This window comes from Schistocerca piceifrons, chromosome 8 (genome assembly GCF_021461385.2).
Source record: "Schistocerca piceifrons isolate TAMUIC-IGC-003096 chromosome 8, iqSchPice1.1, whole genome shotgun sequence".
In the NCBI taxonomy this organism is placed as follows: domain Eukaryota; kingdom Metazoa; phylum Arthropoda; class Insecta; order Orthoptera; family Acrididae; genus Schistocerca; species Schistocerca piceifrons.
In genome coordinates this window covers 93,512,108-93,539,809 of record NC_060145.1, presented here as the reverse complement: position 1 = coordinate 93,539,809, position 27,702 = coordinate 93,512,108, and the positions used below count along the sequence as shown (strand labels likewise).

Below are 27,702 nucleotides of genomic sequence, written 5' to 3'. Positions count from 1 at the left end.
TGGTGATAGATCTGGAGAACGTGCTGACCAGAGCACGTATCCAGAAAGGCCTTTACAGGACCTGCAACATTTGGTCGTGCATTATCCTGCTGAAATGTAGGGTTTCGCGGGGATCGAATAAAAGGTAGAGCCACACATGTGAAATGTAACGTCCACTGTTCAAGGTGCCGTTAATGCGAACAAGAGGTGACCGAGACGTGTAACCAATGGCACCCCACACCATCACGCTGGGTGATACTCCAGTATGGCGATGACGAATACACGCTTCCAATGTGCGTTCACCGCGATGTCGCCAAACACGGATGCGACCATCATGATACTGTAAACAGAACCTGGAGTCATCCGAGAAAATGACGTTTTGCCATTCGTGCACCCAGGTTCGTCATTGAGTACATCATTACAGGCACTCGTGTCTGTGATGCAGCGTCAAGGGTAACCGCAGCCAGGGTCTCCGAGCTGATAGTCCACGTTGCTGCAAACGTCGTCGAACTGTTCGAGCAGATGGTTGTTGTCTTGCAAAAGTCGCCATCTGTTGACTCAGGGATCGAGACATGGCTGCACGATCCGTTACAGCCATGCGGATAAGATGGCTGTCATCTCGACTGCTAGTGACACGAGACCGTTGGGATCCAGCACTGCGTTCGATCTTTCTCTCCTGAACCCACCGATTCGATATTCTGCTAAAAGTCATTGGATCTCGACCAACGCGAGCAGAATGTTGCGATACAATAAACCGTAATCGCGATAGGCTACAATCCGACCTTTATCAAAGTCGGAAACGTGATGGTACGCATTTCTAGTCCTTACACGTGGCATCACAACAACGTTTCACCAGGCAACGCCAGTCAACTGCTGTTTGTGTATGAGAAATCAATTGGAAACCTTCCTCATGTCATCACGTTGTATGTGTCGCCACCGGCGCCAACCTTGTGCGAATGCTCTGAAAAGCTAATCATTTGCATATCACAGCATCTTCTTCCTGTCGGTTAAATTTCGCGTCTGTATCACGTCATCTTCGTGGTGTAGAAATTTTAATGCCCAGTAGTGTTGGTAAACATTTTGTACAACTTTTCACATAGACTTTCATTGTGTCCTACTTTAGTTTCCCTGAAATTCTGTACACATGAAAATTCATGAAACAGTTCGTTCTTCGTCAACAGAAAAAATTGGTACAATACTTTCAACAAAAGCACAACACTCCTGAATATCTTCCCACTGTAGCTGCTCGTTTTCAAAGATTTTCCAATCAAATACTTTAGTATACTCACTGCAAGCGTCATGAAAGCTATCTGCACAAACTATGAAGTTCTTCTACCGTAATTTGCCATACGTTTTGCAGCTTTCGCAGTTGATCAAGTACAACAGATATGAGAAATTTTTCAAATTTTTTACATTGCAATTTGCCCAGTAATTTGTTTATTTCTTGATACACTTGCAACACTATGATTCTTTTTCCTCAACACACTTTATTGTTTTGGAGAAAGATTCTAGGAAGCTAACAAGAAAACACTGAAGAACAGTACCTAGAAAGGTTTTGAAAGAATTGCTCAAGGATAAGAGGACACGTATCAGCGGAAATGAAACAGAAATTCAAAGCAGGAAATACCTCTTGAATGGTTTTCAATGCTGGTAGCAGGAACAGCCATTTTGTCTTGCTGTATCCGAGGATGGTTTTGCATTTATTTTCAATAAACTTAGTTGATGACTTAAGAGATTTAATCCTAACCGTATATATGTGGAAATTCTGGTAGATTTTGTTTACAACTAATTGGCAATTGGTGGTATTGGCAGTTGGTGGTTACGCAATCTGAGCCAGTTTGCAAAGAGCTGTCCACCACGCATGCTGGGCAGCCAAAACCTATAAGATTATTCACTGTCTTCTCTTGGAACGTATAGAACGAACTTTTTTTTCCTTTCCACTGCTTACCACAAAAATGGCTGTTAATGTCGCCTGCAGAAACTGCAGTGACCTTTCCTTCAAGTTCATATTTCTGTAAAATTGCCAGGACATATTTCTAAATTAATCTGAAGTTTCTCTAGATACATTAACCAATTCAAGCACTTTCTCCATTATGCCATTTTCATGGTGACAATACATGACGAAGAAAGGAGCCAGCTTCAGATCACGATGATTCGATGTATCTACCATTACAGAATTGAATCGAGCTGTTTTCAGTTCATTAAAACCTGCTGAAGTGCATACTTTGCAATAACACTTGAAATGATTGCCTTATATTTTGTGTCCGCATGTGATTTTGGATTGAAATTTTTTTAACAAATACTGAAGTACAATCCATTGACAGTCAGTTACGGTTATGCTACTGCACTGTGGTATGCGAAAGTTGCATCTTGTGCTGCCAACTACCTATCCGTTTCAGTTATTGTTTTTGAGCTTACGCTGTAACCACTGATACTTTTATTTGGACTTTTCGTTTGAATATGCATGCGTTGTTTCTTCGTCTTAACGTGATTCACAATGTCAGACCTTCCACTATGTACAGTAGCATAGCTTGGTATGAACAACGCACATTCTACAGTTTCTCTACTGCCAGTGACGAAAGGAAATTCACTTTTTATATTGCTGTTAAAATTACACTTTCGTTTTGGGCATGATGAAGCAGTGGTTGCACAGATTTAAAATTGTCACGTATCAGCTATAAAGTCCTCAGACTGCTTAGCACAAAGGAAAGAGAAATTCTTTCTAACTAAACCAACTGTAATAACAACTTAACATGAGTCGGTACTAAGATCAGTCCAAAACATTAAGAGTAAATAAACAAGGATTGTAGAGTAGGTTGCCGTAGCGTAGCAAGTTACAAATCAAACATCCAGTAGCGTAAAAAACTTTAGTCAAGCGCATCACAAAAAGGGGACATTTGAGCGTCCCCTCAAAAAAACGACTTTCAGGACAGAACGCAAATTTGGAAGAAACGGGATTGTCTCGGGAAAAACGAGACGAATGGACGCCATATTCTAGATCCGTAACCAACGTGCCACATCTCCTAGTGCAAACACTGTAGTAATGATCTGGTCGTTGTCTGTACGTGGGTTGTCATGGAATCCAGGCACACCGTATGATACATAACTGACCACAGTGCCTTTCTCTCTTTTGTGCATCAATGGTTCTACATTAATACAACCTGAAAAGCCAAACGTGTTGGCATTCGGCAACACTACCGGAACGCCACCAGATTCTATCTGATAATCCTGTCAATCAAAATGAACAAGGTTGGGACTGAACCTACAGTTATAACAGAAATGCATTCTGGCAACAGGCGGTTCATTATGACGACCCAAGTGCCCGATTATTACTGGAAGCTTAACACATGGTCACAGTAAGATAAATAACCCTAAATGTACGATTGTAAGGTTAAGTAACATCACTGCTCCAGCTGCTGCAGGTATGCGTAAGGCCATCAAACTGTTGGTGCAACTTTCCAGAGCCACTCCTCACTAATCACATACGGTACCAATGTGTGCTACTTAGAGTTGCGCTTTTCAAAAACTATGATTCGACTGTTTCGGTACACTGCATTAATGACGTAGTAAATGGTAGGATTACCGATAGTATTGGTAGAATCGGCAGGGGAGAGAGAGAAAATGGGAATCGAGAATTTATCTTTGGTTTTTTTGTTTGTTTACTTGTTGTTTTGCAAATAATTACAGCTGCACATCATTCAGTGTTAATCCATTGAATATTTTATACTCTTACAGGATATAAATTACATTTTATAAGTGATAAAAATTGTTTGATCTCATTACTTCTGTGCTTTTGTCACCAGAGCAAATATTTTCGATGCAAGTACAGTTTACATGCACAAAAAATACACGTAATTGTTGTTGTTATTTTGTACTCCACGGAACGTTCTTCATCATGACCAAAGGCAAGAGTTTCCTGTTATTACTGATAACTGCTGAAGTTCTTTATGAATAACAGAAACATGCTTTATAAACGTTCGACGAAGTAGTGAAGTAATGTTTTTAGTTTTCTTATTTTACATTTTCATGGACGAAATTGAATTTTCTTTAGTTTTACAATGACATCACTCTGTCTCATGTTAAAAATCAACAATTTTCGAATAATACCTGAATCAAACATTGACGGTTTTAGTTATGCTATAAATAATGTTTATTCTTAAGTAATAGACAGAAGGATAACTATATAGAAAGATAACGTTGTGCAGGTTATCCAGCCTTTTGTACATCTTCATTAAGTTTCTAGATGTTTCGTCACTTCCTGTTTTTAGAAGAATCTAGTAAGAGACTGATCGCACACGTAAAGAAAGCGACCGTATTGTGGTAACGCCAGATAGTATGCAACACGCCCGAAATGCAAATAACGCGGGTACGACCTTAAACTGCTAGGAAAACTAACGTAGTTTACACTTGCTTGTGGTAGTCTGCAGTAGCCAGTGGTAGTTTTACAACTGTAGTGATACTTAAGGATGGCCTCTTCCTAGATCCCTGTGCCACGAAATGGTCACGTATAAAACTGTATCAAAGAACTTTAGTTGGACAAATCACCAAAATTCATAAAATTAATTTTTGCAGGTAATAATATAATTAATATTAGCACTGTAAAACAAAATTATTCAAAAATTTAAGTAATTTCGTTTTGCACTTGACTTCTGTTTACACCCAAGAGATCCCCTTCTGCATGATCTACGGAATTCGGCTAGCGTAACGTAATTAAATTAAGATTTACCTGAATAAATACAGCAGCCAGCCGATTTTTATTTAGCTTTGTTTGTACCAGTTCGCGTTTTGGTCTTTCACCCATCCACACTTGTCGAAACACGACGTATATTTACATCTTCATGCGTACAACGTTTCATCGATTGCATTTTGGACGCTGCTGCTGGCTTGTGCAAAAGAACGACCTGTTTATCTTCCACGTCTCCCGAGTTGTATATTTATGTTACTTAATAATTAGGTGCACTTATTTTCATTTTGTAACCTGGAGATCCTTGGTCGGACTTATATATGCTGCACATATACTTTTAGCTGCATTCACGCAGTGCAGCGTTCACCATGTGGCTGTCTTACGCGTTTGATCGTAATGTAAATTATGTCTGTAGTCAAAATATAATTTTCTTTTATATTTTGAAACTACTTTCCAAACAATTTGTGTTTATATATTTAATATTGTCGTACTTAAAACTTGACGCCTGCCTCTCTAAGATAAACAAAAAGAAAAAAAGAAAAGAAGATGGTATCGTATTCCTTGCGTAATACCGTATGAGGCGTCGCAGTGGCCAGCACGCTGGACTCGCGTTCGGGAGGTCCACGGTTCACATCCAGCCATCCAAATTCAGGTTTTCCATGCTAGGGTGCTTCCTCTGAAAAAGGCACAGCGTTTTCCTTCCCCCATCGTTCAGTAATCTGAGATTATTATCCGACTTTAATGGCAGAGCTGTCAATGGGATGTCAAACTGCAATCTTCCTTCCTTCATTTCTTGCTTAATATACGAGGGTTATCTAGAAAGTAAGTGCCGGTAGGTCGCGAAATGGAAACCATAGTCAAAGTCAATTAACTACATCTTCCAGATACTTGTATAAAGTCACCGCCCCGAATTAGATATTTGTCGTAGCGTTGTACCAACGTTTCAATACCCTCGTCATAGAAGGCGGCCGCCTCTGCTTTCCGCCACTTCTCTACGCTGGTCTGTAGTTTGTTGTCTGTCTCAGAATGTTGTCTCCATAGTCAGCAATTCATATGAGCAGATATGAAAATCAGGAGCCAAGTCCAGGCTGTATGGTGGGTGATCAATCACTTCCCATCGAAAACTCTGCAGGAGCGTCTTCATCGCACTTGCAGTGTGGGACCGAGAATTGCTTCAAATGGCTCTGAGCACTACGGGACTTAACATCTGAGGTCATCAGTCCCATAGAACTTAGAACTACTTAAGCCTAACCATCCCAAGGACACCACACACATTCATGCTCGAGGCAGGATTCGAACCTGCGACCATAGGGCCGAGAATTGTTGGTTGGTTTGGGGGAGGGGAACGAACAGTGAGGTCATCGGTCCCATCGGCTTAGGGAAGGAAATGGAAGGAAATCGGCTGGGCCCTTTCAAAAGACCAATCCCAGCATTTGACGATTTTGCGAAATCACGGAAAACCTAAATCAGGATGGCCGAACGCGGGTTTGAATCGTCGTCCTTCCGAATGCGAGTCCAGCGCTCCACCTCGCTCTGTCCGAGAATTGTTATGAGGGGAAAAATGCATGACAGTTACGTGATGTGGGACTGCATAGAATTAGGGGAACCATTTTCGACAGGCACCCACAACTGGTGACAGATGCTATTTCCTAGGCATCTTTATGTCCTCATTGTGCAGTCAGAACTCTAAGGAGCGACGTGACGCGATCGAAGAGCATGCTAGAGACAGTGCCCAACACCTCTGTGCAAAGCTTCATCGGATTTTCACTGTGGTTTCCATTTTGCGACCGATCAGAACTTACTTTCTGGACACCCCCCGTACTATTAACGTACTATAATCAGTTGTGCTGGGTTATTTTATGGGTGGCTTTCTCAGGGCAATGATATAAAATGACTGTACTAGCAAGTATGACTGGCTAGACTTAACAGAATGATTACCAAATCAGGTTAAACGTTACAAAAATGATATTCTTGCTTTACACGTAAGCTGTTATATTAAATACTTTGCTTACAGTTAACTTACTGCCAGATTGTAAGCATATTCTAGAATGAAAAAAGCAACAAAAGAATGACTTGCATTGTACTGCTTACTAAGTTATCACTTTGGGAAGGGAATGGTATTTTATTTATTATAATCATGCTTTTTTTCATTTTTGTACTTGATGTTTAGTTGTATGCATAATTTATGGGAATGTCTTAGAAACGTTTTCCTTCGTAACTAATCATGCATGACGGAGTTCCATCACATTTCAGTCTCAGTGTTAGAGATGCGCTGGCTGGTATCCACCACGACAGACTGATAGGTAGACGGGCGCTAGTTCTGTGACCTGCATGCCCCCTCCACCTCATTGCTTTGGATTATTATCTGTGGGGCAGCTTAAACGATTGGTCTATGCAACAGACCACCTGGATGCAAAGTCTCTTCATTGATGTGTCATGGAAGCCTGTGAAACCCCTCGAAACTGCGAGGGTGGATTTGAAAGAATGTGACAGTTCATGATTTGACGAGTTCATGCGCATTTAGAAGCAATAGGAGGACATTTCGAGCACTTGTTACGAGTTTTATGTTGAACGCTAATCTCCTGCATTTCGACGCGCAATTCGCCAAAGTGGCGTCAAATCGAAAGACTTGCACCCTGCGAACGGTCTACCTGACGGGAGGCCCTAGTCACACGACATTTATTTACTTCCTGCATTGTAAATTTTCGTTAATAACTCGAAAACGAATGATTTTTTGACATATGTCGATATGAACTTTTTGTCTTGTTTTGAGGTAAAGAACCTGTCCCCAAATTTTGTAAAAGTAGTCAAAATATCCACGGGTGTGCTGCCGGTCTATAGTGTCCAACGGGCACAATATTTCGGCGATCATACATGTCGCCATCATCAGGTGAACTGACGGACTGAGCTCCTGTGAACGCGCCGGCACGGAGATCCGTACGCTATGGCTGCTCAGAGGGAACTGGGTTCGGTCGCGGCGGCGGCCGATTTAAATACCCTCCGCCCGCGGCGCGCTCCCTCCGCCGTCCGCGCCCCGCGCCACGGTCGCGCGGTGGAACAGATTGCGACGGCGTCTGAGATGACGTCGGAGTGATGGCTCTGTCCGCCGTGGTCGTCACAACTATACGTTTGCTCGATTTACTCTTGATTAACCCGATCGCTGGTTCCCAAGCCTTGCTAAGATTATAGCCACAGTCACGGTTTATGAGGTCGTCATTGGTGCGAATTTCGATGGCCTCTCTAACAACGCTGTCCCAGTATCTCGACGTCTGTACCAGAATCCTCGTACGGTCATATTCCATGGCGTGATTTTCCGACAAACAATGTTCAGCGACCGCCGACTTGCTCGGATACATCAGGCGAGTGTGCCTCTGGTGTTCACGGCATCGATCCTCGGCGGTACGCATCGTCTGACCAATATACGACTTGCCACATTGACACGGAATCTGGTACACGCCGGCCTTCCTCAAACCGAGGTCATCTTTGGCGCTCCCCACCAGTGCACGAGTTTTATTTGGAGGACAAAACACAGTTCCGACCCGGTGTTTCTTCAGTAGTTTTGAAACAATCCCTATTGAAAGTTTTTCTACGTATACCCTGTTCCGCCGGCCGCTGTGGTCGAGCGGTTCTATGCGCTTCAGTCTGGAACCGCGGAACCGCTACGGTCGCAGGTTCAAATCCTGCTGGGGCATGGATGTGTGTGATTTCCTTAGGTTAGTTAGGTTTAAGTAGTTCTAAGTTCTAGGGGACTGATGACCTCAGCTGTTGAGTCGCATAGTGCTCAGAGCCATTTGAACCATACCCTGTTCGCCTTTTTCTGTTTGCTGTGATGAGTTATTTGCTGTTGTTTTGTCTTTGTCATTGGGTATGTGGGAACTGATTTTAACATTTAAATCGTCTGTTAATACTTGACTATAGCCATTGTTATAAGCAATGTTTTAATGACGTTCTTCCTTAATGCTAATTCTTTAGTTTGGTTCTGTTGAGATTTTATGCATTCTGTTGGGCATTGCTTTGTGGTATGGCACTTTGTGCTTATCTGGTTTACTTGAGGTTTTCTTGATAGTGACATCTATGTGTTAGTACTTTCTGTGGTCCAACGGAGGAGATAATATTATGATATATATATATATATATATATATATATATATATATATATATTGCAAGGGCATCCATTTCCTCGTATCATCGACAAAGACAACCTATCTTTCACAGTGTATTACTTCATTAACTACCTGAGGGTTCTCTCTGAGTAAGTTACATTCTAAGTCATTAATGGAAAGATCAGAAAGTAGAATGACAAGGCTGGTACTCATTGCTAAGCCAACTTTCTGCTGCCAAATTATGTTATTAAAAGTAATGCAGCTTCATTTGTGATAGTATTAGTCGCAATAAATCTACGAAATCACGATTTTGGTAAAGTTATTTTTTTGTGCCTAAGCAAGTTATTTTAATTATTTCTGTTACTTTCATGACACATATTTTGTGTAGAGGTTAGTTATTTGCGCTTAACAGATGAAGCATTCAAAGTACAGTCGACGAGGATGTTGTAGTGATGAAGACATGAATATACTACATCAACTGAAGATGAATGAATGTCTGAGAAATGTCTTAATACAAAAAGTGTATGGCTGCTTTATTTCCTCAAGTACTCTACTATACAGCCATGCAGTGCCACCAAAATAATCACAGATAAATTAATGTAAGACTGGTGTTATGTCTCAGGTACCAAGAGATGGCCAAGAAGAAATCTGTGGTGTTTCACGACCGCCCCCAGAAGCCGCTGGACACGGCCGTGTACTGGGTGGAGTACGTGCTGAGGCATGGCGGCGCGGCGCACATGCGGTCCGCCTCCCTCGACCTCTCGTGGTACCAGTACCTGCTGCTGGATGTCGCTGCGGTCGCGCTGGCGGCATTGTTTCTTGCTCTGTCCGCTGTGGCGCTCATCACGACAGCTGTCTTCAGAAGAATCACTAAAAACGGATCGGTGGCCCAAACAAAGAAGAAGCGCACGAAGAAGGACTGAGTTAACGTTGTGACGGATTGACCGTTCAGCTGTGGGGAGTAGTTTTCCCTGAATCAGAGACTGCGGAAATGGGCACCAGGACGTAAGATCAAAGGGTGAACACTGTATTTGCATTCACTTGTGTGAAGGTAGCTGTGTGGACACCGAGCAGTGTGCAGTGAACAACATGCTCAGTGTTGTCAGTATCAGATTTTGACTATTCTGGAGTGAAGAATAGCTCGATTTGGATGTTTATTTTATGTGTAATGCGGACTGTGGCACTGTATATTGCCAAGGAAGGACACGCTTCTGTATTGTAGTCCTGCAGTTTTTTTATGGTTGCTACTGTCTTGTACAAAAACTAACAAAAAGTACCTTTGCTATCAACTTGTTGTGAGAGCAAAGTCATTTTGTAAAAGCTACACTGTTACAGCACAAGATGTTTAATTTTTTACTTGTAGATTTTTTTTCAGTTCACAGTTGTCAAACATACCTTGTTAACATGACATAATAGCTATTTGTAATGTACTTGTCTCTCTGAAACTGTGATAATGTTGGTAATAAGTCTTGTATATGTATGCTTACAACAGCTGCTTATATGAACCAAACAATTTTGCCATTGTTATCAATTTATTCCTCCATGCAGTATTAATAAAAGGAAAGAAATCTTATGAGGATATTTATTGTATTCTAAACTATCTAAACATCTGCTATAGCAAGTTCGGCACTTCCTCCATTGATCTAGCCCTGCATCTCCTTATGAAGCTCTAATAGATACTGCAGCTGACCCAGTACAGACTGTAATGAAGAATGAAATGTATGTGAGTGGCATATTTAGCCAAGAATTCCCTACTGGGGTGTTTGGCAAATCTTCTTATTTGATGCCACTTTGGTGAACTGGACATCAATGATGATGAAATGATATTGAGTACAAAACATTCACCCAGTACTGAGCCGAGAAAATCCCTGACTTGGCCAGGAATGGAACCCCAGGTTCCATGATAAAGAGTCAGCAACACTAATCACAGGACTAGGACCTGCTGACACAGATTGTAATATTTTGTTAAAACTTACCAAAGATGCAAAAACTACTCACACTTGTGAAGGCACGTTGTAACATCACTGACAAAGTTATTATGGTGAGTCCCTCTTGATATTGCAGACGTTTATTTTCTGTTTATTTTCCTTTCCTAGGATGGAGATCATCAAAGATCGCTATGCTCTCACATTAGTTGGAGAGTTACTAAACATCAGTTTTTGCTTTACTTTAAAACAATCATGTGTAATTTCATATTCTTCCTATATTTGTTATAAAAGGTGCACCAAGTATGACTTGGCTGTTATGTTATGGAGGAAAGAATACATCCTTTCTTGTTGCGGTTATTCTACAGAATATCTGTAACATTGTGACACATTTATGTTTAATGTATTGATATCTTTGTCAGAAGAGGATGTGTAGGTGCCACATGAGTCCAACAACAAGGGAAACAATGAATAGCCAACTAGTACTGAGGCGATGTATGGGGTAACATTACATAGCTAGTCAAGCTATAACTCCACCGCCATCTCATGATGATGCTGCCTCTCTGCACTCCAAGAAGTTAAGGATGTGTTTATTTCATTTAGTGATACTTTGAGGACACAGATAATGACAGGTTCGATTAAAAATGATGATTGTTGGTGGGTCACAAAAAGCGTGGTTTATTATCGATATCATTACTCATTTCAAACATGTAGTTATAGCAATGTTTCACATGCCACCATACGACTTTGATCATTTCACACTGTAGCCTTAAAAGTAACCAGAACGCAGCACAATAATTATACAGAAGACAACTTGACAAAAAACCTCTGAGACATGTTAGCATGCACACCATCTTAGCTGCACTCCCATTGAGAGTTACCAGTTTCGATTTGTTTTCATGTGTGAAAGTAAATCTGAATCTGTAGGTAGCTTAAGGCTAACTATTGGTGATAAAATTCAGCTGTGAGAATACATAGATGGATCTAATCGCAAGTATCTTAAGAAAATCATGCCCTGTCCGAAATTTATTGTAATCACAAAGTCTGACTATGAACTTTGATAAAAGAATGTAAAAATGAATTCTTTTTCTCTCAAAAATGAGTCTTTTACTGAAACATAATATAATTCCTAAAATCTCCATTGCTACTATTAAACCAAAACTCGACTGTTCGCATCTAATACGAAAGCTCAGCTGACTGCCTCTTCTCCTTTCCTCTTGATCATAGATAAATCTGATGTGCATCTTTGCAGAGCAAAGATCACCTCTGACTCATCTCTGTGCGGCGCAGCATCTCTGCCAAGGCTGCGCATGCACAAACATTTTAGTGCACAATCTCTATTTTTGTACAAAAAAACTGTTTCTGCACAAAAAGACAAGGGTATACTTTCCTTTTAAGGAAGGAAGCATAATAATGAAATGTGAACATTAACTATTCAATAACCACAATCAAATATTTTTTTAATTTTGTTTATTTTTACAGAAAGAATTAAATCAGTACATCCTACAATCTTAATCTGTATTATCCTCACTCATTATGAGAGCTTCATTTTGATTAGCAAAATGAATATCTAGGAGAATAAATTTTTCTCATTTGTGTTATTACGATAGACAAATTCAACTTCTTGCAATGTAACAGAACAAAAGTATTCACACATCAGACAAATATATACAAAAAACATATAAACATTCCAAGTATAGACATCTGCTAAATATTAATAGTGATGGAAGAAAATATAGAAGGGGGAGAGTTATGTTTGAGGCATACAATTTGCAGATTTAATTTCACAAATACCTTAGAATTTGAAACATCCATGAATTTGAAACATCGATTAGATTCTTTACAAAGCAGCTGTACCATATTTTACATTGCACTATTTCATCTTAATCATTCGCTGCATTCGTGCGAACTCTGCTTTGTAAAGAATCTAATCGACACTGTAAATAAGTCACACAAAACTGAAGACTCGTATCATCGCTAAACTCCATTTGGCCTTATTGATAAAGAGACAGCTCCCATGCTGTCTACCGTGAGGAGACGAGCGTGCAGCCAATCCACGCAGGTTAGGCAAGTGCGCCGCCTGCTTCACGCAACACAGATTGGAGAGCTGCTCAGTGGAATGTATACCAACTGGTGCTCTTGTATGGACTGGTGTAGTACTGCTCCCACTCAAGACATCACGGTGATGTAGAGTCACTCACCAGCACCTTGCAGACACAGAGAGAGAACAGCCGACAGTATCACGCCAAAACAAAACTGGATCATAAAACACGTAAACAAAAGTCCTACAGAACTTATTTTTAACCCACTATCAAGGTGTGGCTTGAAATACACCATCACCCTGCATATTGCCATTGTAAAGAAACTTTCTTTGTACACATTATATTTGTTTATATAATTGTTCACAATTGCTGATAATTCTTTAAATTAAGGACAGAGGGCATGTTCAACCAATTTCTTATACTACATCACTGGGAAACACACTGAACCAGTCTGTCACATCTTGATACAGGCACAGTATTATCATATTGTTTCTGCGACACTATTCATTTACGTTCTCTCCCACATGTCGATGGTAGAATTTGACGTTCTGTACATTATGAAGTCTAAAATATTTTTCCTCTTTAAGTTTCTCCAACTCGACAGAATATGATTGCACTATTTTCCCAATTCTATATGGTGCCAAGCAATAATGCAGAAATTTCTTGATTTCACGCTTTGCTGCTGAAGATTTGAAATGTGATCGCATAAGTACATAATTTTCAACTTTACACACAAAAGATTTCACTAAATGGTCATGTTTCAATTTTATCGCTAGTGCCATCTTTCCCATCTTCGAGAAGGTCATTTGCTGTCTTTCTTCAGCTTCTGCTTCTATCTGTTAGATATAAATGAGCTGCAAACTCGGATTCACTGGCTTCAGTTCCAAGGTGAAACGGTTTATTAAGAACTTATGTGTGCAGTATTGGAGGTTCTAAGAGTTTCTTCTTGATCGCATCAAATGCTTCCTGTTGATCGGTCCCACATCCTAAAATTGAGTTCTTCTTAATTTATTTAATTACATCAAACCAAGTGACGACAGGCAATTTCCTTTAACAGAACGCTGGTAGTATTCATGAATCCCGAGTTGTAAAAATTTTGACTGTATCTAATTTCTTCGTATCTGGCTCAATTCCTGTTGGCGAGGTGGTACTAGTTATCTTCTTCCTCACGAATTCCGATTTTTTCACACTGAGTGTGTTTCCAGCCGATTTAAATGTATTAAAACCTTATCTAGCGTGTCTTTGCTCTCTGCACACGACGTCATCGACGCACATTGTTACGTTCTGCAAACGTCCGTCCCCAGTAATATCATTCAAAGCTTGAACAAATGCTGCTGAGGAAATATTTAAACTGAACGGCATCCATTTAACGTGGTAATAACATCTGTTATGTAACAATGTGCTGAACTTGTGGCTTCCCTCCTCCAGCTTAAGCTGCCTGTAACTAATTGTCATATTTATGCTATTGTTGTAACAGTTACCAACGAACTTTTGCAGAATTTCTTCTGTATTTTCTGGCTGATGCCTATGATGCAGAATGACTTGATTGATAGCTCAAGTTGCATGGAGGCTTAATGAAAAAGAGAAACGAATAAATGGAATAATTTTAGTAGCTGATTCACCGGTTACGAAGTCTCGTAAGCGGTTGGCCCTGACTAGTATTAGCACGCAATCTGACTGCATAAAATAAAAATAAAGAATGACAAGGAATTTCCATTAACACAATTGATTAATTAAGTCCCCTGCAACTATAAAAGCTACGAAGCAACAAAGCACAATTGTCATTGTTCTGTGTGTGGTAGTGTGACTCAACGACCATGTATCTGGCTCGGCTCTTTCTCAATACGACAAAATATTTTAAACACCATTTACAATGAACTAATCGAAAAACCAGAAATACTATAATTGCACATAGAAACCAGAATTACAAGTCTAATAAATGAACACGAGCCAGATGCTTTGTTGACTGCACCTGTGAGTAAGGGGCATTGTCATTAAAGAAAACTGTAATACCTTTTTACCTCATTATATATTGACGAAAATTTTCCATTACACCAGCATGATAAATCAAAAGCCCATCTCCTTTCTCAAATACACTGTGACAATTGCAACTTCTTCCATCTATACATTACACCAGCTGAACAGCATCTACTCTCTCGCCCAACATAGCAACAACTGCCGTCGACATCCTCTCAACTACTACTACTGCACCAGTGGAGGTGGCGGAATAATAATCTTTGGCGCAGTCTCTGGCGCTGTGACTCAGTGTAGCCACCTTTCAAAGTGTCCAAAACAAGCCTGATTGAGTCATACTTTTTAATTGCTGAATGTAGCAGATTGCAGTATTCACTATCTGATCTCTCAGTTAATTTTCTACCATACATTTGATGTCTTTCTTTACAGCTCCTCTTCAAGCTGACGGTACCGAATACAATTTCATTCTGAATGGTTCGTGTGGTCGCACCTTAGTTTGACACTGACATCCCTAATCAGCCTAGGTTTACTTGAAAATACTCCGACGTGCATAAGTATAAGTTCCCACAGTTTTTCCTTGTAGGACGTGGGGATACTACCCAAATCATCAATTTTTTCTTGAATTTTTGACTAGACTTTACGAATTTCTCGCTCTTTTAATGTGGATACATTATGCTTCATTTACTGATATACTGATGCTTCGATTCCATGGTCTATCTCCTTCTTGACAAACCTAACTACTAATCCTGCAGACTCTTCTTTCTCTCACACGAAACAAACGAAATTAACCTCCAATTCTTCATTCTTAACGCAAATGCTTGAAAGTCTTCCTCCAAAATCAATCCTACATCTTTTCTTGCTCAATCCACAGTTAAAGAATCAATAATCAACACAGTCTCTTCAACTTATCTTCCTAACATCTTACGCTTTATAAGCACTTTCCCAGTAACATTTCGATTTCTGTGACTAGTTTTGGTGACTATATGCACAGTATTAATAAATATGACACCATTAATAAATATAGACTTCGATAAGAAATCGGTAGCTAAAGTAGAATATTCGAAATTTCTAGGTGTATGCATTGATGATGGGTTGAACTGAAAAAAAAACAAAAAAAAAAAAAAAAACCACACTGAGGATCTGCTGAAACGTTTGAGTTCAGCTACTTATGCTATTAGGGTCACTGCAAATTTTGGCGATATGCATCTCAGTAAATTAGCTTACCACGCCTATTTTCGTTCTCTGCTTACGTGTGGCATCATATTCTGGGGTAACTCATCAAAGAGTGTTCATTGCACAAAAGCGTGTAATCAGTATAATTGCTGGAGCTCATCCAAGATCATCCTGCAGACATTTGAAGAGCTAGAGATCTTCACTGTAGTTTCACAATCTGAACTTTCTTAATTCATTCGTGCCTAGGTCTTGTAATGTAATCAAACCAATGGTACATTAGGAATCCTACGATACCAGTGGATATTGGCATCTTCGTTTACATAAAAGTAAATTCGTGTAAATCCGTGTTCATAAAAATTAATTATTTCACGCTAAATATTTATACTCCATATATTTAAAGCAATGTTGGAATATTCACATAAAATTTTATAAATTCATTTAGCCGGCCTGGATGGCCGAGCGGTTCTTGGCGCTACTGTCTGGAACCGGCAAGCGCTACCGTCACAAGTGCGAATCCTGCCTCGGGCATGGATGTGTGTGATGTCCTTAGGTTAGTCAGGTTTAAGTAGTTCTATGTTCTGATGACCTCAGAAGATAAGTCCCATAATGCTCAGAGCCATTTCAACCTTTTTTTAAAATTCATTTGTATTAGTTTTGTTAAATTTGCGCCAGTAACTGTCTCTGACAGAGATGCAAACTCTTTGCTTTGTACATTATCTCTCTTCTTGTTAGTTGTGTACAGACATGGAGGGAAGTCGCTGTATATGGAAATGAAGTCGTTTTGTGTTCCTGCAGAAGGCAGAATAATTACATGTATTGTTTGTTCGAACTATGCCACCATAATGAATCTAAAGTTTCTGAATACCAAACGTATAAATGTACAGCTACTTTGCTTCATTTAGTATTTCGAGAATTATCCGATTTTTCACAATCCCTTCAATCAGCTAATTTTCTACATACTAGAAGAGGACTAGTGGACAGCATCATACCTCCAAAGAAGACAACGAAGCCATTGTCAAGATAATCAGCTAAGTAAAATTTCCTCTATCCACATGTGAATCTGTCCTTCGCTGCAACTCGTTTCAAAATAATGACTAAGGTCTGCTTTGAAGACAATTGGTTGGAAATGCAGCATTGAATAGGCGTATTTAAATCTTAATCTACAATTTTTGCTCCCTCCCCTACACTTCCCTCAGTTACCAAGCAGACATACCTTAGAACAGTGGTTCCCACAAGGTGGTCCGCGAACCCTAGGGCTCCGCGAGCTATGCCAGAGGGGTCAGCAAGATGTTATTAGAATAAAAAATATATTAAATATATTTCGTATGATAACAGATTTTTTTGTTTTGGCCGCTTCCTGCATGAGCAGAGATTAGCGAACGCTAACTTCTGAGTCTAGCGCCTTCCTAGAGCCAACTGACACTAGCACAATCTAGCGCTAAACTAGAATTAGATAGAGGCAAATAGTTCTGCTGTAAGCCGTTAGGCTGCACTCGCTGTCTCTTTGCAGCTGACAACTGACAGTCACTTTACACAGAAACTCGCATTTCAGAAGACAATCGGCCATTGTTAATTTATTGCGAATCCTTTCGCAGACCGTGTTGTTTACGTACTCAATATTTTGTATTAAGACAGTAGTGTTTCTAAAGTGTCGTTTTTCGCGGATGCTACATTCGTGTAGTTAAAAATGGACCGTTGGTTAAAAAGTGGTTCGCTAAAACGAGAAAGGCCTGCAGATGAAGAGGAAGATAATGCATTTGATGTTCAAGCAAGTAAGCCAGTGACTCTTGGACCGAAGTTGTCAGTGTCCATTGAACCTAAATCGTCGGCGTCCCTTGAACCTAACCCTTTCCAAGATAAGTGTTAAGTTAACTGGAAAAATTAGAAAATATTACTCTGATTACTTGGAAATCGGTTTTACGTTCACTAGACCTGAGCAACAGCCTAAACCTCAATGTGTAATTTGCTATGAAAGCCTTTCGAATGAATGTATGAAACCAACAAAACTCCGGCGCCATCTTGAAACAAAGCACCCAGAGTACAAAAGTAAGTCATTAGATTGTTTCAAAAATAAATTAGGAGAGTTGAAAACATCTCGTTAAACAATTACAAAGCACTGTGGTGCAAATGAAAATGTAACCCTTGCGTCTTACGAGGTGGCTCAGCTTGCTAAACGTGGGAAAAACCACACAATTGCTGGGGAACTTATACTGGCATCAGCAATAATACTTTGCAAGAGAATGTTAGGTGATGCGGCCGCTAAGCTAATAGGAACTGTCCCATTCTCAAATAATTCTGTTCGAAGACGAATTACTGGTATGGCAGTTAACGTCGAAGAAATATTGCTGGCTAGACTTTGCATGAGTTACATGTACGCTCTGCAATTGGATGAAAGCACAGACATATCAAATAAAGCTATAAGGTTGGTTTTTGCACGATTCTTATGGGAGGACCAAGTGTTCTAAGATTTTCTTTTTTCATGCGAACTACTGCATACGACAGCAGACGAGATTTTTACTGCTTTAAGTAAATTTCTCAATGAACACGATGTCACCTGGAAAAAAATGTGTAGGCTTGTCGACGGATGGAGCAAAGTCAATGGCTGGCAAAAAAACAGGACTTCTAGCTCGTATCAAAGCAGTAACCCCTGAGGTGAAATGGATTCGCTGTTGTATCGATCGTGAAGCCTTAGTAACCAAAACATTGCCTGAACCTTTGCAAAAGATACTTAACGAAGTAGTTCAAATCATCAACTACATTAAAACACGACATCTGCAAACCAGGTTATTTTCTTTGTTGTGTAAAGAGATCAGCAGTGAGCATGAGCAACTCCTTATTCATACGGAAGTAAGATGGCTTTCTCGAGGTAGGATCTTATCAAGACTTTTTGAACTTAGAGACGAGGTTCGTGTCTTCCTTCTTGACACAAAGTACGCAGATTTTTGGCTTTGCACAGTTGCGTACTTAGCTGATTTGTTTGAACACTTGAATGTGTTAAACTTGAGTTTACAAGGGAAAAATATAGACATGTTCAAAGTTGAGGATAAGATTAGTGCTTTGGTGAAAAAGTGTCAGATCTGGACGTCAAAGATAGAAAACGAGTCACTAACTAACTTTTCTACTTTAAAACAATTCTTGGAGTCATCAGAGGAGAGTTTGCCTGACCAGATCAAGATCAATGTAGACGAGTATCTATGCAGCCTAGCCACCACTTTTAGAGAGTATTTCCCTGAACCTGACCCTGATGACAGATTGATTCGAAATCCCTTCAGCTGTGAAGAAATAGACAAAATCCAAGGCCTCACTGAAGAAGAGCAAAATCAACTTGTGGATCTGTCCAGCTGTGGTACGATGATAAACATTTTCATCGGTGATAAAATTACAGACTTCTGGGCACCAGCACGCAAGGACTACAAGGAACTTGAAGATAAGGCAATGAAAGAGATCCTACCATTTGCAACCACATATCGGTGTGAGCAAGCATTTTCTTCCATGTGTTTCATGAAAAACAAATATAGGAATCGGCTCGACATGCGGTCGGATTTCAGACTGAAAGTGTCAAGTTTAGAACCTAATATTTCAGAAATAATGGTCTCAAAAGTCAGATTGAACTCATCTCATTAAGAACTGAAAATTAAAACTAACTGTATACTGATGGAGTACTCTGTTGTAACTGTATTTTTTCAAATAAATAATACCTTGTATGAAATTAGTGTTTTTTTATTTTTCAAACATGTCTACTCAATGCAATCTCAAGTGTAGTGCACGTGAAAGACCAATACACTCAGTTTTAATTTTTTCCTGTCATTTTCAGTCATACTCAATTTTTATTTTTTGAAGGAGTTTTTTGTACTAAACACTCAGATTTGAAGACAAATATTTGGAACAATAATCAAAAATTTTACAAAAACAATGATGGCTAAATTGAAAAAGTTTTAAACTCAATACTTTTTCAATAATGAACATGTCAATGTTTTTTCTAAGTACCAAAAATAGAGAACGTATAAAAAGACTCTTAATTTCGCTTTTTTAGGTACTTGGTACTGTGATATGACAAGGTACGAATCATGCTCGATGAGGGGTCCTCGAGAAAATTTTGTTGGGAACCCCTGCCTTAGAATGTACTCTGTAACTTATTCCTTCCTTTGGTCAAGCTGTGCCATGCTTATCTTTTTTCTGCATATCTCCTCCTTAGTTATTCAGTTTACCCACTATATTATTTGGAAATAAAATATGGGTTGTCTGGAAAGTGAAAATGATACTACAAGTGTTTGAAATACTGTGCTATCAAAGGATGTTAGAAACTGAAAGGATAGACAATGTACGAAATGAGGAAGTACTAAGAGGAGTGGATGTCGAGAAACATTTATAGAGCTTACTCAGAGGAGGTGACAGATTAGGAACCCGTCGGCTTTGGGAATAGTGAACGTGGTACTAAAAGTACTTGAGTGGAAAGAGTACAGGAAGCAAGAGATTAGAATATTTAAAACAAATTAGAGTGCATAATAGGTGTAGTGGCTAGAGATGAAAAGGTGGTAAAAGACAGAGGACAATATCAAATTCAGTCGAAAGACTGATGACTTAAAAAGATGTATCACTCGTCGAACTGTGTACCATTAAGCCCATTTCAAACATAGTAAGTTTCGGCATTAATTTGCTAGGAGGGGTGCTTGATCGTCGGCTAGGTGGGAGTGTGAATGCCTGGCTTGCGTATCTTGCAAAGCAGCCCCACAGTATGAAGTTTGCTGCAAATTGTATCATGTCATTCCATATGATGGAATAACAGGATACTTTCTCAGAACATCAAACCGGCTATTCCCTCTGTGCATCGATTAAAACAATAATGGTTCCTTTATTCCATTTTTGGACGTTATTTTGTAGTCTATCAGGTACCTAACATGGCCACACTTGCGCTGAGGCGCCACCTTCGAGGGGGTGACGTCAAGACGCCAATAGAACTTCTGATCGGCCAGTGCAGGTAACATTCAGAGAACACAACAAGGGTAATACCACACAAACCATCACAAGAAAAGATTGAAAGGTCCGTCCAGACAAGTAGTGTAACAGTCAACAGAATCTGTTTGGAAGGTATTGTGCGAGCCAGTAAGCAAGCTCACAGCGAATCTTACTCCATATGGGCTGGGCTTTACTATTTTTGGACTTCCTTACGCCTTGTGGGCTGATGGATTCTACATTTTCACTACTTTCTATGTAGCTTACTGTTCTAACAGTTCCGTATTTTGTCTTTGAAGACCTACAGCGCACTGGACTCGAATAGTATTACAGTGTGTTAATCATAAGTTGGTCAACTAGCTACCTAGTCCTGAATCCGCAGAAAACGGAACACATCTGTTGGTAGTCATATGATTTTCAATAATTTCCAAGAACGATTGCCTATCAAAGTCGCGGGGTCCAAACGGCACAAATCGAACGTGCGATTGTAAATCGATCATACGAGTCTCGTGGCGGGCGTTACGAGTGTGTTTACGGTGGTCAATACAGCAACGACAAAAGAAGAGCGTTAAAAAAATACTTATTATTACGAAGGAGACGAGTTACCTTACTCGTCGTCGGTGTTGTCGTCATGTGAAAGTCCATGTGATGTGTACACTACAGGGACAATTCCCTTTTTGCCGTAGCCTGTGTAAACTCTGCTAATATCACTCAAGAATATGGGCAGAGTGTCACATGCGTTAACTTCTCCCTGCAAACGCAAGTTGTGGAAATAGAGATACTGAAACAAGTACAGTTCCTCTCTTTGTTCTGGACGCCCTTCTCTTTTAATGGAAGACTTCACAAATTTCCATAGGCGCTCGATATTCTGCGTGTGCACACTAGTATCATCCAAAGACACGAACTCTAGTGACTGGTTCACGAACTCGTGGTCGAATCGTTCAGCTTTCAGAGTCTTGCAGGACTGAAAGCCGTTTCTAATGACTTTAGTACCAGGCAGCACGAAGTGCTTTATCAGACCCACTAATGTGACCTTGTCTCGGGACAATACTGGGTATGTGAGATTCGCCCTCTTCCACAACTTTACTCGCTCCACCAATTGGTACACTGTCGTTTGTCACTGCCACATAATAGACTTCTCTGCAAAACCCGAAATAGTCACACACGGTATTAGCAGATAACTCAGTTTCCGATGCTGTTGCTTGCATCCAGCAAGATAGAAGAATCACGCTGGTCTGGACATATTTGCGACCAAAAGTCAAACAATTTTCTATGCTGGATAAGCATGGAATTAGATTTTTCCATGTGAGAGAATCCGCCGAAGAAACGTCAGGAAGACCAGACATCACACTCACTATCGACAGAAATCGTCTGGGTTTCCCAAGCGCAGAGGAACGCAATTTAGAGCAACTAAAGGATCGACGGAAAACATATAAAAATGACGATCACAAACATTTTATCATAACGCCCGCCAGAGACACGCATGATCGATTTACAATCGCACGTTCGATATGTGTCGTTTGGACTCCACGACTTCGATTGGCAATCATTCTTGTCTTTGAAGACATACAACACACTGGACTCGAATACTATTACAGTGTGTTAATCATAAGTAGGTCAATCAGCTCCATAATCCTTAATCCGTAGAAAACGGAAAACATCTGCCGGTATTCGTCTGTTTTTCACTGCTGTCAGCGTTACCTGCAGTTGAGTCAGCATATGTTGGTCTGTGACAGGTGCATTGGGCTGGGAGTGGCAGCTTCACATTCCTTCCTCTACCAATATCATAACGTGGTTTTGTAAACGTCTCTATGGAAACGCCTGAGTGTTGTCACATCTCTGTGGACGGCTATCGTCTTCTCCTGCAGCCGTTTGCTCTTCGCAGTTGACAGTTGGTAACAGCTCTGCCAGCTGTCACTAATTTTCTTACTTCTTCTCGACTAGAGTTGACATTACTATGCGGAGTAGCTATTGTTGTCTGCTGTGTTGTAATATTCTATTTCCTACTGTTTCCTTGTCTTGCTGTAAGTGTACATGAATGTTGCAGCTACGGTGTTTATTAAACATGTCACTAAACAAGACGATTTAGAACAATGTTGTAACAACTTTTACCTTTGTGTGTGACTTTCGCTTCCACGGAAGCAGTAAGAGGTAGGCGGGGCTTGTCCCCTACCTCCCCCACAACCCATCACCGCGAGGTGTTTTATCTGGGAGCCAGGCTCGCTTCCTCTGCTCCAAACAACTCCTTCTGGCAAACTGCCAACTTACAATTAACGCATCGAAGGTCTGTCGACAACTGTACTGGCATGGCAACTAGGAGCTTGGGCACAAGGCAAACGTCATTGGGTGTGAGCAAGATTTCTTAAAATTTTTGAGACGGAAATCGTAAGTTGCTCGACCGACAATATCAGATGCGCGTGATGGACGAACAACTGCACAAGCATCGAATGTAACAACAGCAACAGTAAAATATGTCGTTATTCTGTCATAATCTCACAGAGCCCTAGAAACTACAGACGCAACAGCAAGCGACTTGTGGCGGTGATACTGCCATCTGCGTCATTGTTCCAGTTAACTGCATGAGGCCAGCGAAGGTCGGAGCACACATTTTCAATGCCTCCTTCAACACACCATTGCCTACTAGGTAGAGGAATCGAGCTTCGTGGGGCTTTCCTTTTTGACCATGCGGTAAGGCCAAGTAGATGAAACAGTGAAGGTAGCAGAGGAACAAGTAGGTAAAAAGACGAGGGCTAATAGAAATCCTTGGGTAGCAGAAGAGATATTGAATTTAATTGACGAAATGAGAAAATATAAATATGCAGTAAATGAAGCAGGCAAAAAGGAATACAAACGTCTCAAAGATGGGATCGACAGGAAGTGCAAAATGGCTAAGCAGGGACGGGTAGTGGACAAATGTAAGCATGTAGAGGCACATATCACTAGGCTTAAGATAGATACTGCCTACAGGAAAATTAAAGAGGCCTTTGGAGAAAAGAGAAGCACTTGCATGAATATCATGTGCTCAGATGGAAACCCAGTTCTAAGCAAAGAAGGGAAAGCAGAAAGGTGGAAGGAGTATATAGAGGGTCTATACAAGGGCGATGTACTTGAGGACAATATTATATAAATGGAAGACAATGTAGATGAAGATGAAATAGGAGATATGATACTGCATGAAGATTTTGACAGAGCACTGAAAGACCTGAGTCGAAACAAGGCCCCTGGAGTAGAAGACATTCCATTAGAACTACTGACAGCCTTGGGAGAGCCAGGCCTCACAAAACTCTACCATCTGGTGAGCAAGATGTATGAGACAGGCGAAATACCATCAGACTTCAAGAATATAATAATTCCAATCCCAAAGAAAGCAGGTGTTGACAGATGTGAAAATTACCGAACTATCAGTTTAATAAGCCACGGCTGCAAAATACTAACACGAATTATTTACAGACGAATGGAAAAACTGGTAGAAGCCGACCTCGGGGAGGATCAATTTGGATTCCGTAGAAATGTTGGAACACGTGAGGCAGTACTGACCTACGATTTATCTTAGAAAATAGATTAAGGAAAGGCAAACTTACGTTTCTAGCATTTGTAGACTTAGAGAAAGCTTTTGACAACGTTCACTGGAACACTCTCCTTCAAATTCTGAAGGTGGCAGGGGCAAAATACAGGGGACGAAAGGCGATTTACAATTTGTACAGAAACCAGATGGCATTTATAATAGTCGAGGGGCATGAAAGGGAAGCAGTGGTTGGGATGGGAGTGAGACAAGGTTGTAGCCTATCCACGATGGTATTCAATCTGTATAATGAGCAAGCAGTGAAGGAAACAAAAGAAAAATTCGGAGTAGGAATTAAAATCCATGGAGAAGAAATAAAAACTTTGAGGTTCGCCGATGACATTGTAATTCTGTCAGAGACAGCAAAGGACTTCGAAGAGCAGCTGAATGGAATGGACAGTTTCTTGAAAGGAGGATATAAGATGAACATCAACAAAAGCAAAACGAGGATAATGGAATGTAGTCGAAATAAGTCGGGTGATGCTGCGGGAATTAGATTAGGAAATGAGACACCTAAAGTAGTAAAGGAGTTTTGCTATTTGGGGAACAAAATAACTGATGATGGTCGAAGTAGAGAGGATATAAAATGTAGACTGGCAATGGCAAGGAAAGCGTTTCTGAAGAAGAGAAATTTGTTAACATCGAGAATAGATTTAAGTGTCAGGAAGTCGTTCCGGAAAGTATTTGTATGGAGTGTAGCCTTGTATGGGAGTGAAACATGGACGATAAATAGTTTAGACAAGAAGAGAATAGAAGCTTTCGAAATGTGGTGTTACAGAAGAATGCTGAAGATTAGATGGGTAGATCATATAACTAATGAGGAGGTATTGAATAGAATTGGGGAGAAGAGGAGTTTGTGGCACAACTTGACTAGAAGAAGGGATCGGTTGGTAGGGCATATTCTGAGACATCAAAGGATCACCAATTTAGTATTGGAAGGAAGCGTGGAGGGTAAAAATCGTAGAGGGAAACCAAGAGATGAATATACTAAGCAGATTCGGAAGGATGTAGGTTGCAGTAGATACTGGGAGATGAAGAAGCTTGCACAGGATAGAGTAGCATGGAGAGCTGCATCAAGCCAGTCCCTGGACTGAAGACCACAACAACAACATAGAGCTCATTTGTTTGTTACATTGCTAGTCTTCTAAGCTCACGAGGTAAAATGTTAGTCACCACCTTAAAAGAGCACAGTGTTAGCTTTTTAACGTAGCACGAGTAGATGGTGTGGAAATGATACTAACTTATCATGTGACACTCCGTCGCTGACAAAAGTCGTAACAGTAATGTGGCGTGTATGTCCCAAACTGTATAGAGTCAGCACAGTAAAAATGGATGGAAGTGGAGACACGGTCGGGTGGCAGGAAACAGCTATTGTGTTTGGGCGTGCCCCTGCCCACACCGCGAATGAAGTTGCCTGATTTGTTGGTATAACAGTGAGAACCGTCTAATCTATCCTCTATACTGTAGGCTATATGTTTTAATGCACCCCTATTCAGGTATATAAATATATATGAAATACTAGCTAGCGCCTACTGCTTTGCTCACGTAGGCTGTATGGTCTGCACGGGTTTATGTGTTTTGTTCTTCTTAAATCGAACTTTTATGCTGTTCAAAAACCACAACATCTACATTTTCACGCCGTAGAAGCATGGTCTTTTGCGAATGTACTTCTGATAGCTGGAATCCAAGGTTTTCGTTAAATTGTGCCTTTTGCGTTCCTATGGTGGTGTTTCCATAGAAACTTTCATCCTCTAACAAATATTTCTTTATATTTAACCGAGAAATGAAATTTCAGATTTCCCAGATTTACCTATAAATTTTTTTAATATAACGAAATATTTTCTTAAAAATTTTCATCTCGTATTTCAGCCCCTTAGGGGTTCAATTACCAAAAGCAGTTAAACACGCATTTCTTTATTTCCAAACGAGAAGCCAAATTCAGATTTTCATAGATTTAACTTTAAAAATCATTTCATAATGAAACATTTTCATAAAACATTTCATCCCCTATTCCATTTCCTTAGGGGTTGAATTTCCAAAGACTCTGAAACGCACTTTGCACCCTTATAGCGGCTAATTTTTAAAAATTGCAGAGACACATATTTCTTTATTTCTTTTCAAGAAACCAAATACCAATTCTCATATCTTCAAAATTGCCTTAATAGCAACATAAGTTGAAGAAATGTTTCATCTCCTAGTTCATCTCCATAGAGGTGGAATTCTGAAAACCCCTTATCAAGCTACGCTTACAATGTAAGATCGAAACCCTCTCCATATTTCAAATTTCTATCCTTAGAGGTTAGGTCTGGGTCAGTCAGTCAAGCCATTGCCTTTTATACTCGTTGCATATAAAATATCAACGGCAGCAAAAAATGCTATAACGAGAGTAGGATTCGTTATGAATAGGAAGATAGGGCTACTGTAAAGAGTTCAGTGACAGGTTTGTTCTGATGACATTGCTATCCTGAGTGAAAGTGAAGAAGAATTTTGGGATGTGCTGAATGGAACGAACGGTCTAATGAGAACAGAATATATACTGAGAGTAAATCGAAAAAAGACGAAAGTAATGCGAAGTGGCAGAAATGAGAACAGTGAGAAACTTAATATCAGGATTGATGGTAACGAAGTAGATGAAGTTAAGGAAATCTCCTACCTAGGCAGCAAAATAACCAATCACGGATGGAGCAAGAAGGACATCAAAAGCAAGACTAGCACTGGCAAAAAGAGCATACCTGGCCAAGAGAAGTCTGTTAGTATCAAACATAAGCCTTAATTTGAGGAAGAAATTTTTGGGAATGTGAGTGTGGAGCACAGCATCTTACACTAGTGAAACACGGACTGTGGGAAAACCAGAACAGAAGAGAATCGAAGCATTTGTGATGTGGTGCTACAGACGAATGTTGAAAATTAGGTGGACTGATAAGATAAAATATGAGGAGGCTCTGCGCCGAATCGGAAAGAAAAGGAATATGTGGAAAACACTGACAAAGATAAGAGACAGGATGATAGGACATATGTTAAGGCATCAGGGAATGACTTCCATGGTACTAGAGGGAGCTGTAGAGGGTAAAAACTGTAGAGGAAGACTAAGACTGGAATACATCCAGCAAATAATTGAGCACTTAGGTTGCAAGTGCTACTCTGAGGAGGAGAGGTTGGCACAGAAGAGGAATTCGTGGCGAGCCGCATAAAACATCAGAAGGCTGAGGACTCACAAAGATATAAAGGTGGAACGGTATTACGAAAAATCTGGAAAAGTTTTTGAACGATTTACTTCATATTTTTACATAATACACTAATAAACATT

At 40.2% G+C, this 27,702-nt stretch overlaps 1 protein-coding gene across 1 annotated transcript in view; it reads left to right on the top strand.

Annotated features, from left to right (window-relative positions):
- LOC124712095 (UDP-glycosyltransferase UGT5-like) overlaps positions 1-10,114 on the top strand; it is a 133,919-nt gene extending 123,805 nt beyond the window's left edge. The window contains exon 6 of the mRNA XM_047242392.1: positions 9,389-10,114. Coding sequence (XP_047098348.1) covers positions 9,389-9,689 — 301 coding nt within the window. The 3' untranslated portion in view covers positions 9,690-10,114. The remainder of the gene's footprint in view (positions 1-9,388) is intronic.
- The last annotated feature ends 17,588 nt before the right edge of the window (positions 10,115-27,702 follow it).